Consider the following 11,977-nt stretch of genomic DNA (forward strand, 5'->3'; position numbering starts at 1 on the left):
ACACCAAAATCAGCATTCAATCAAAGTCAGACACCATTCATTCATTTGCACATCGTATCCAAACTTGTAACTTCACAGTTTCTGCTGTCTTCTGTTTCTGGCAATCGGAACAAGAACAAGAATGCAAGCATCACTTGCATGCTATTCACGTCCACATGGAAACCCACTTGTCAAACTCAATCTCCAAACATCATCACACACCACCACCAACAGCTATAACCTCCTACCATCAATCACTTCACACACACCAATCTCTCTTCCCCTGAAACTCCAACCTCAGATTCTTTTGAGCCCTTCCCCTTTACTTCCCAAACCAAAATCAAACAGAACTTTGAGCTCCAAAGTTGGTCCACTTGGTTGCGGCATTTCGTCAAACGGGTACGGTGCAAGTGGGAAGAGGAGTTTGAGGGAGTGGGTTGAGTTATGCGGCGAGGCACTTTCAACTGCGTTTCCTTTGTGGGTGACGATTGGGTGCGTGTTGGGATTGGTGAGACCCAGTTCCTTCAATTGGGTCACTCCAAAATTAAGCATTGTGGGACTCACCATAATCATGCTTGGTATGGGTATGACTCTCACACTTGATGATCTTCGTGGTGCTCTTGCTATGCCCAAAGAAGTTCTCTCTGGTTTTCTGCTTCAATATTCGGTCCGTTTCTCTGTCTTCTTGTAATTTCAACTTTCTCTCACGAGATTTTACTTTTTCTTCTTACTGTAAAATAAAATCGAAATTTTAAATTTTCTTTTCTTTTCATTTATTATTATTATTATTATTATTAGTTAGTGTAGGATTGGCTTGTTTGTTTTTATTACGCATGAAACTCGTTGAGTTAAGCCCCTTTTGGTCCGCCAGACTGATTTGGTCCTGACTTTTTAATTATTATAATTTGGTCCCTCAGATACAAAAAAAAATGCACCATTATAGTCCCTCCTCAATGTCCTTAGTGAGATAGCTCAAATTTTGTCATGTTGGACATATTGAAACGACGTTATACACATTTTGGCGTTAAAAGAGCACTAAATGATGTCATTTCAGGGTTTGAACAGTACTAAAAGGGAGGGGTATAACATTTTAGTATTGTTCAAACTCTCAAACGACGTTATTTAGTGCCTTCTTTAACGCCAAAACGCATACGACGTTATTTTAATATGTCTAACGTGACAAGACTTGAGCTACATCATTAATAATGTTGAGTTCCAGCGATGGAAGATACACAAGGGACTACATTGGTGCACTTTTTTGAATCCGAGGGACCAAATTGTAACAATTGGAAAGTCATTGGCCAAATCAATGTAACTCGCCAATCTTAGGGACCAAAGTGGGGTTTAACTTAAAACTCGTTAAAATAAACTGTAGTACTTTACCCCAATCAAACATTCAAACATTTCCCCCATAGCAGAAAAAGATAGGGACAAAACAGATAACACTTGGATCAATAAAAGCTTATTGATATAATGCAATGAAATGTTTTGCTGCTGCATTCATTTGAATCCTACTGACATATACACATCAAAAAGTCATATCTAATTTTCATACTAATTCATGGTACACATTCATTCATTGATTTATGTCTGACAAGTCTTAAGCTTGAGGGAGTATGAGCTTCAAAACACTTGATCAAAAGTTGTGAGTTTTGATTTCAAAAGAGGAGTCTTTGATGTAATCACTCCTGTGCTGGCTTAGCTTGTTGGTGCTGTCTTTTGAGTGAAATTCTATTGTTTAAGCTAACATTTAACTTCGTATCTTGGAGACTTGATCATGCATATTACAAGGTGCAGTACTTTTGCAAGCTATGTCTGTAAAAATGAAGCAAAGAAGCTTTGTTAACATTTGAAGCAAATGAAAGTATGTAGGTTGTGCAGAAGAAAACAACAACACAACAACAACAACAACAAATGCAATTATTTAATACTCTGTGTTTTGTTCACAATTATATATACTGAAATCAATTTTCAATGATTTAATTTTTATTCTGGATCCCTAGACTAAAAAATTTCACAATGAAACAATGTGTGAAAGCTAATGAGATCATTATTAGAAGCACTACCTGAAGGTCCTCCAACTTTAAGTCATCAGATTCATAGCCCTCACCAATGGCATCTCAACCAATCTCTCCTTTATCATTGACATCTACATGCATCCAGCGGATCCCACACCTCTTTATCACTGCTTCCTTATTATCTCGTGTTCGATTCTCTCAGTTAAAATTCTTTGTTTTCAGTTTTTCCTCTCACATTCTAAATCAGAAAATATTTTCGTAAACGAGATGCAAATTTTGCATTCTAGAGCATAATGATGGTTTCTCCTTGGTGTGAATTGTTTTCAACTTTCAGGTGATGCCATTATCTGGATTCTTTGTAAGCAAACTCTTAAACCTTCCATCACATTATGCAGCAGGTTTAATATTAGTTGGCTGCTGTCCTGGTGGTACGAAATTTAATTAACCTGCTCACTCTTCTATGATTTTTATCCACATTTTTTAGCTATTTCAATCAATCTTTCATTGTTGCAGGCACAGCTAGCAATATTGTTACATATCTTGCACGGTATATTGATTCTTAGAAGTGTTATTCCAATTAATAATTTTTATTGATCTTATGAGCTGTGTGATCTGATGAACTATTTGTTTTGTTAGTGGAAATGTGGCCCTCTCTGTGATAATGACAGCTGCAAGCACTTTATCTGCTGTGGTTGGTATATATAAATCTTAGTCCTCTCTTTGTTATCTTTTCCTTTTAATCTTGATGATTTAATGAAACAAATAATGTAATATGGATATGAAAAATTTGTTACCATCTAAGTTCTTTGTAAGTTGAACAATTAGTCCAATTGTTGTAGTTTAAAAGGTTTAATAATCAACATTCCTATATAATTGTAAAAATGTATTTAATTCAACCAAAAATGTTGTGGATTATTTCTCAAGCATTATTTACATTACCTTTTAATCAAATTAGATACATGATGAATTGATGATGCATACAAAATCCTGTGTCATGCACATGGTGTGGCATTCTAATCTTTTTGAGCTTATTCAATTATTCAAAACTCAACATTGCAGGTCATGACTCCTTTCTTGACAGCCAAACTTGCTGGTAAGTATGTAGCTGTGGATGCAGCTGGTTTGTTGACTTCAACATTGCAAGTATGCTTTCCTTGTAATCGCCGTCTCTGTTTCCAATTCATGGCAATGCTCTTTTCTCATATTCGCTCTCTTTTTTCTGCACAGGTTGTGCTCTTACCTGTATTGGCTGGTGCATTTCTGAATCAGTACTTCCAACCTCTTGTTAAGTTAGTTTCTCCTCTAATGCCACCCATGGCTGTAGCAACCGTTGCGATTTTATGCGGAAATGCAATTGCTCAGAGTTCTTCAGCTATCCTTATGTCCGGTGGACAAGTAGTTTTAGCCTGCATGCTTCTTCATGCTTCCGGTTTTTTCTTTGGATATGTACTTGCAAGAATGCTCAAGTTAGACGTGTCATCGTCACGAACCATATCAATCGAGGTTGGCATGCAGGTAAAGTTGGTATTCGCTAACTGATATCGATTTCATTAAGGATTACTGCAACTTCACTCTGAATTTGCTCAATTTCACATGGACTTGTCCACCTTTATTGCAGAACTCGGTGCTTGGAGTTGTTCTAGCTACTCAGCACTTTGGGGATCCCCTAACTACAGTACCATGTGCTGTTTCGAGTGTGTGTCACTCGATCTTCGGTAGTATTCTTGCTGGAATTTGGAGACGCTCGGTGCCAGCTGAGATGAAGGACTGAAATTTCTAGCTGGTAAATCTTTTGGCTGTAACAAGGATTGATTCATTGTTAACTTTTAAAAGCTTCAAGCCGTCGACGAGATTAGAACCTTAGTTGTCAAGCTCAATGTTCTTCAGTAATACTATTTTGAATTAACTAGCAACTAGTCAAATTTCTCATCCAAATCTGCTTCAGTGTTTTGGTTTATACAATCATTGTGTAGCAAAGATTAAAAGCAAACTTGGCATTCATATACTGAAGTTATCATCCTCTAGATAAAGTAAACTTGATTTGAAAAGCCATATGCATATGCAATGTTTTCTTCCTTTTATTACTATAACAATTATATTCATAAGACCACCCTTGAAAAAAAAATTATAATTCATAAGACCAGAATTACATACTGTTCCGAGGGTTACCTGAAACATTGATTTGGGCCTAAACGTGAGGTTTAAATCCTTTTGTATAGCAGCGTCCGACTTGTTGATGTCGAGATGCCGCATGTCCGAGTTTCTCGTGAGAAGGTGGGAATGGTACCTGCAAGAGACTCCGATGCTTAAGTTAACAAGGGTTTTAGACAGGTTTTTAGTAGATCAGAACGTAAATTATACCTGAAGGTGTCAGTGTATTTATAGTAGAAAATTAACCACATTTGTTGAGTAGTTCCACCTTTATGGGTGGATGATCGTTCCCTTTATCTTGGGAGTTGTTGAGACCTATCTTTTAGGGAAGATAAAGATAGTGAAGAAATTTGCGGAGGCAGTTACTTACCTGGGCAAGCAGTGCAGGGCTCCTTTCATAGGGTCTGTCCTCTTTAAAGAGGTTGGGTACGAGTTAGAAGCCCCCTTCATGGATTGGGCCTTTATCGTCATTGGGCATGGCTTTAGTTATTGGTTTATGGTATGAATAGTGTCCTGCTTAAGTCTTAAGCATTTTAAGAGATTGGACTCAAGCAATTTGTGGCCTCTGCTTTGACGTCGGGTACCCCGCCTTCCAGAGATCGAGTATTCGATGTGTTTTTGAAATTTTGAACGTTACCCTCTTTGAATGGGAGTCTAATTTGGCGCGGCAATTTCCTTGAATGACGTGCACGTCTTTAAGAGGAGTTAAGGAGCCTTTATGCCCCTTGTCTCTTATAAAAAGGCTCCGACTCTTTTTCTCCTCTTTTTTCACATTTCTGAAAGTTCTTATATTGCTTTCTTCTTTACAGTGCCAAGAATTCCTCTTTGTTACGGGAGAAAAAGTTTCCTCCTTTGTTTCCGATTCCCTTTCCCTGAGTTTTCGTTATCTTGGTTTGCGTTCAATTGAAGAGGATCGTCCGTGATTTGCTATTTGACGTGCCTTCCTTCGTTTCGACTTTTATTGAGGTTGGTATCTCATTTTCTTGATAATCTTCGTATTTCTTTTTACCTGGGACTGTTCTGAGTAGTTTTTGAAAATGGTGTTGATGCTGATGTGCTTTGTTTGTTGATTCTTGGAGTTTCTTTAACTGTTGTTGCGTTTACTTTTGTTGAGAAATCTTTTAGTTTTTTCCTCCGATTGAGACTGGTGTAGAATGTTTGGTTGTGTGTCTGTCATTTTGTAGAACTGTAGTTGAAGTTGTTTTTTGTCGTTTTGAGATCATCTTAAGGATTTCTGAAAATGTTGAAAACTTTATCCATTTTGTTGTTTGTTTGGTTGCAATCACATTGCACTTAATGGTGTCGCTTTTATTTGATGATGATGTTTCTGTTGCATGGGAGAGACACCATTTTGTTATGCCTTGTAGAAAAATTTTTTGAAAAATGGCTTTCTTTATTTTGGCTTGTTTTGATCGACTTCTTTTGGACGTCGTCCGAGCTCATTTAGTAATTATTTCTTCATTTTGCATTTGTAGGTATAACTTTTATATCGCGCTTTGTTGTTCTCAACATGTCGACTAAAGTTCTCCCTAGTCTCCTTAATTGGATAGATACCTCTGTTTTGTCTTGTGTCCCTGTAGTTGATAAGTAATGTTGTGAGGAGTACTGTAGGCACCATAAAATTTGTGAAAACAGGGAGGATGAGAGGAATTATGAGCTAATTGTGCCTGATCCTGAAGAGAGGGTGTGCTTTCCCCCCTTAGATAACTCAAAACACCCTTTCTTCTATGCGTATGATTGTTTTTTCTCGAAACTAGGTGTTTCGCTTCCTTTTACTGATTTTGAGTCGAACGTTCTTTGGTCTTGCAACGTTGCCCCTTCTCAGCTTCACCGAACTCTTGAGCCTTTTTAAAGATTTTTCAACTCCTCTCCCAAGAACTTGATGTCTGACCTTGTACCAAGGTCTTCTTTTACCTGTTCGTCCTAACCAAGCCTGGAATGTTGAAAGGAAAAGCTTCTTAGTTTTTCTTTCACGATGTCCAGGGTAGAAAGATTTTCTTTCATGAGTTCAAAAATTATTTCTTCAAGATTCAGTCTGTAGAGGGTGTTCGGGATTTCTATTTAGATAAGAACAATGAGCCTTCCTTTTCCTTGTATTGGCAAGAGGAGCCTGTGATAGTTAAATACACTACAGATAAACTAGATGAAGTCGAGAAGTGTTTTGTCGACGTGTTGCAAGAATGAGTTTCAGTCCGAGTTAGATAGTCTTCCGACCTCCAGCCTTTATGACCTTTTAAGTTGTATTTTGTGGTTCTAATGTGCCTTTCATTTTTGCAGAGACCATAGCCTCCAAGACTTCGTCTATTAAATACTTACGTCAGACCCGAAAAACGGTAGTTGCTCGGGGCCTTCAAAATAAGGAGGCCGGGGGAGCTTCCTCCCGTCCTTCCCCTAAAAAGTCGGATTCTGGCCCCACAGCCAAGAAAAAGCTCATCCTGAATCCTTCTGTTCGGTTTATTCCTACTGACCCGCCTTCAGAGAGTTCGGGTGCCCCGCCTTCTTCGCCTTCAGGGCCTCCTCCCAAAAAACAAAAGATTACTGGGGAGTTGAGCATCAACGATAAAGATTTTGACGGGTTTCCTTGGAGCGAGAAGAATATCTTGCCTCATAATCACATTGGTATGGATAATGTGGCTATCCAAAATCATCTCAGCTACATGGCCCGCAATGGTATTCAAATGGTTGGAGTGTGCACTGCTCTTGCTAAGGAGCTGAGAAAATCCCTTATTAGTGCCACTCAAAGCTTCCTTGATTCTGCCCAAGCTGAGGTGGAAAGGCTAAAGGGTTTGAAGGAGGAGCTGGAGAAGGAGAATGCCAGGCTGGAATCCGACCTGGAAAAGGCTTGTGCCCGAGTTAAGACGGATGAGGGGGTGAGATAGAAGGCCGAGGAGAATTACACTTGGGCCTATAGAGAGAAACTCGACCTCCAAGAGGAGTTAAAGGGTCCCCGGGAGGATTACGCCTCCCTTCAGGAGCACGTGGTCGGAGGGATGGACGAGATGTTCAATAATTTAAAGGCTCAAGTCCAAGTCCTCGCCCCAGATCTTGATCTTTCCTTGTTTAGCCAAGACAATATCGTCGTTGATGGGAAGATAGTGCCAACTCCTGATGATGCTGAGGAGCCTCAACCCGACTCGAAGTTCCAGGGTAGCCGACCTCCTCAATCTCCGGAGGTCCAGGTCGAAGTCACAAATGTTACAACTCCTTCCTCGCCTCCGAGTCCTATCCCGGCGGTCCTGGTTTCTATGCATCCTCCGACTCCTTCTGTCAGGAGTAAAGACGTTCAGACTGGCGAGGACCTTAACACGCTTCTTGGCGAGACTTCTTATATTCTCTTTAGTTTTGTTTGGTTTCTTGGAATGACCTGGCTTGTGGGTCTTATAACACTTTATTTTTTGTAATAGTTAGTAGCTTTTTTGAACACTTTACTTTTGTTATAGTTGCTTTTTGCACAACTTTATGAAGTAGTATTCAATTTAGCTTCTTGCGCCTTTAAAGAACCTTTCTACTTGCTAGGTCCTTGTGTTTGAATATAGTTTGTTTTATTTTGAATCTTATCAACTTTGTTAAATAATGAGTTCATTTATGAGTTTCCTTTCCTAGTCCCGACTTCGAGTAGTCGGTCTTTATTAAGTTACTTCTATGACTCGTTTTTTACCCGACCTCACAATTGAGGTCGTTTTTTACGAGTTGTTTATATAACTTCTTACATTTCTGGTTAGAAGTTATATCCAAGAGTTACCTGAAACGTTGATTTGGGCCTGAACGTGAGGTCCAGATCCCTTTGTATGGAAGCGTCCGACTTGTTGATGCCGAGGTGCCGCCCATAGTTGTCAGAACCGAACCGGTGATCGAACCGGTCAGGTCACTGGGTCACTGGGTTATTGGTTCAACCGGTAGGTCACTGGTTGAACCGATTGACCCGGTCCTATATAAATAAAAAATAAAATATAGTAAAAAATTTAAAATTAAAATTTAAAATACATATTTTCACTAACATTTTAAAAATATCTAGCTATTCTAAAACAATATGAAATAGGAACAATAAGTATTTTGTTAATTTTACTCTATCATAAATATTTTAATTTTTTTATATTAAAATAACTATTATTTTCGAATTTTAATAATTTATTAATTAGTTTATATCTATTATACTATTATATACTACAAGTATTTATTGAAAAATAATATTAATAGATATTATATAATTATAAAAAATAAATGAGTTTATAATTATTGTTAAATAAAAATATAATTAATTTAAGAATGAATGAGTTTATAACTAAAATTAAAATAAATTAAATAGATTGATAAAAGATATCCATATATAAAATAATTTGTAAATATACCAAATAGTATTGTGATAGCCTGGTGGTTATGATAGGCTCCTTTTTCCCTGAGGATAGGGGTTCGAAACCCACCCCACCCATTTTGACAAATTTTCACTCTCAGCGGTTCGGTTGAACCGATTTACCAAGTTTGATAAGTTTTTGCCGATTGAACCGGGTTTGACCGGTTCACACTGGTTCATTACCTTATTCGGTTCAATTAGCGGACCGACCGACTTAGGGTCCGGTTCACCGATTTTCCGGTCAAATCGGCCGGTCCAGTCCGGTTTTTACAACACTGGTGCCGCCTGTCCGAGTTCTTCGTGAGGAGGTGGGGAGTGGTACCTGCAAGAGACTTCGATGCTTAAATTAGCAAGGGCTTTAGGTAGATTTTTAGTATATCAGAACGTAAATTATACCTGAGGGTATCAGTGTATTTATAGTAGAATATTAACCACATATGTTGAGTAGTTCTACCTTTATGGGTGGATGATCGTTCTCTTTTTCTTAGGAGTTATTGAGACCTATCTTTTAGGAAAGATAGAGATAGTGGAGAGATTCGCAGAAACAGTTACTTACTTGGGCAAGCAGAGTTGGGCTCCTTTCATGGGGTCCGTCCTCTTTAACGAGGTCAGGTACGGGTTAGAGGCCCCCTTCATGAATTGGGTCGGGCCTGGCTTTAGTTATTGGGACATGATATGAACACATACCTCGTAAGTCATAAAATTCTTGACAATATTAGCATGAAAAAAGGAGCTATAAAATTGTCTTAAAATAGTAAAATATTACCATCCTTTGTGATAAATTTATCTAAAAATAACAGTTGGGGATGTTTAGAATTGAACAAAATCAATGAATTGAACAAAAACATTTCAAAATTGGACAAACTAAAATTTGAAAAATTCAAAAAGTTTAATTTTCTACTTTTTTTTACTTTCATCCTATTTAATTTTCAATTTAAAATTAAAAAATCTTAACCAAATCAAATTGAATCGAAGATATACATAAAATCATAGTTATCAAGTCCGGTTCAATCTGACCAGTTTAATTAGAAACCAAGTTACCTGATCAGACTAAGCCACTTGTTAGGCCAGGCAAACATCACTCCTGCTGAAATTCGGGTCAACCCGTTTGGTGTTTAGTAAAATTAGTGCTCCTATCGGTCTATATAACTCATACCGGATCATGTTTAATGTTTTTTTAAAACCAAAACGACGTCATTCCAGTAAATGACGTCATTCGGTATCGTGTATCTTGAAATTTCATAGTGAAATTAAAATTTATGGTGGTAGTTGTTGTTATATGTGATTTTTTAGAATTGTTGTAAATTTTTACTACACCTTGAAAATGACTATAGCTGAATTTGTTGTTGCAAATTATCAATTAGCTGAATTTGTTGCTGAACATACCATTGAGCAAATTTTTTTTGTTGTTAGATAGCATCACTGAGTTGAATTTATTGTTGATTATCATCATTGGACCTTGAATTTGTTGAACCTTAAATTTATTGCTATATTGCTTAAATAATTACCGAGCTAAATATTTTGTTGCTGTAATTTTTTTTTTTTGCTAAAATTTTAAAAATATCTCCATCACAAACACCATCAGAAATGTCACTATTTCAAGAACAAACATTATCAACAACTCCTGATGTTACAAGGCTGTCAAATGGGCCAGCCAGCCCATTTAGACCCAGCCTGTTTAAGCTCGTTTCGTCCACGAGCTATAATTTTTCAGTCTGGACTATTTATAGTTAGCTCGATGGGTTAAATGGGCTGGCCCGTTTATCCTTTTATTTTTTTAAGATTATTTTAACAAAAATATCACTTTTAGGTCAAAAACTTTAACCAAACAGTATATTGGTTAAAAGTGCTATTTTTAGAAAAAAATGTAAAAAAAATAAACAGGCCGCCCATTTAGCCCGTGAGTTAGTCCGTTTAACCCGTCATTTTTTCAGGTTAATCGGGCTCAGCCTTTTAGCCCCAAAATTAAATGGGTTTAACTTTAGAGGCAAAATTCGCCTGTTTAACTGGATAAATAGATTGACCCGATGAGTTTAACCCATTTTAACGGCCCTACGAGTAAAAGAGTAAGACTTTATTTTGCAGGTAGTTTTTAGACATGGGATATAGTTCTGCGGATTTTTTTCTCAAATAAAATAAAAAAAGATAAATATTTCCCCAAACCCGAAATTCCAACTTTATTTTCCAGGATACGAGTTTTTTTTTTGTAATAAGGGCAAATTCACCGTACTCCCGCGTGAACTGTATACAAGTTATAAAGTTTGCGCGCACCCTCAGCGAACTATATGATGGGTTTCGATGATAAAAGTATGGATGTTGGAGAGTATATGCAAAGCATAGTATTGGTTTTCATTTTTATGGTTGACATTTTCGCTACGATGTCAAAGAATCCACTGTTATCCATTCAATACAATGGTGAAATAGTGTATGACGAAGAGGGTTTTATAGTTTTTAGATCAGGGCAACCGATATTCACCTACATGACACAAGAGGTTGACAGTTTAACCGCTTTGAAGAATTTGATATTGCATTCCGTCGGACAGCAAGAGGAAAATAGGGTTAAAAATATTTACTACAGATATCCAACCGAAGTAGATGGCAGTTTGTTTTATAAAAGGTATATTACACTCGTATTGTCTTTGTTACTATTATGTTTATGAGAGTACGGTAGTGAGAAATACGTTTGTTGTCTTGAATTAGGTACCGTTTGCGTGACGACGAGGACGTACGGCTCATACGGTCGTGGCACAACCGATGAACAAATATCCATCTGCTGAAATTATTTGTGTATCTCGTTGAGGTGGGTGGCCGAGGATCATCTGCAGATACGGTTGATAATAATCCGTTGAGTGGAGCTATTAGACAAACTATCAGAAGGATTATGGTGGATCTTAATATGCCACCCGAGGGAAGTCAGGAGGGGTCAAATGTTGAAGCTTGTAATATTAACTTGATGGACGATAGAGTTGAAAGTCATGATGGTTCGGCTACTAGAGATCCGATGATGGATCAATATGAAGTTAACCCCGATGAGGTAGACGACGCCGAGGAAGAACCAGCTGAAATTCCTGCCGATGGTGACGAGGAAGGAATGAACTACTACGGTGACACTCAGATAGCTCTTACATAACCCGCCATCTCTCAACCATATGACCGGCCAAATCATTTCACGAGGTTGAATCTCGATGCAATGACTTCGAATTGGTCGTTTACACAGGGAGGCTCTGAAGAGGATCCAAGCAATGAGTTTGAGGTTGGACAACAATTTAAGGACAAGGAAGAAGTGATGCTGGCAGTTAAGTAGTACACCATTAGGAGGGCTGCGGATTACAAAATAGTAGAAAGATGGAGGTATAATGCACAATGTATCCAATTTGGACCTAGTTGTAATTGGAGCATACTGATATCATATCGCCGGAAGCAAGAAAAGTGGGAGGTTAAGAGATACAATGGGCCTCATTCCTGCATGCAAACTTCG

The 11,977-nt window shown here is 37.8% G+C and overlaps 1 protein-coding gene across 1 annotated transcript; it reads left to right on the plus strand.

Moving 5' to 3' along the window:
• LOC107612755 (putative sodium/metabolite cotransporter BASS1, chloroplastic) lies at positions 1 to 4,049 on the plus strand. Its single transcript, XM_016314480.3, has 7 exons — positions 1 to 646; positions 2,332 to 2,425; positions 2,511 to 2,544; positions 2,634 to 2,688; positions 3,057 to 3,140; positions 3,225 to 3,512; positions 3,616 to 4,049. The coding sequence occupies exons 1-7, from the start codon at positions 122 to 124 to the stop codon at positions 3,766 to 3,768; spliced, it is 1,233 nt and encodes a 410-aa protein (XP_016169966.1). The 5' UTR covers positions 1 to 121; the 3' UTR covers positions 3,769 to 4,049.
• Positions 4,050 to 11,977: the final 7,928 nt, after the last annotated feature.

The sequence above is a fragment of the Arachis ipaensis genome, chromosome B8 (genome assembly GCF_059453495.1).
Source record: "Arachis ipaensis isolate K30076 ecotype BB chromosome B8, ASM5945349v1, whole genome shotgun sequence".
Lineage (NCBI taxonomy): Eukaryota > Viridiplantae > Streptophyta > Magnoliopsida > Fabales > Fabaceae > Arachis > Arachis ipaensis.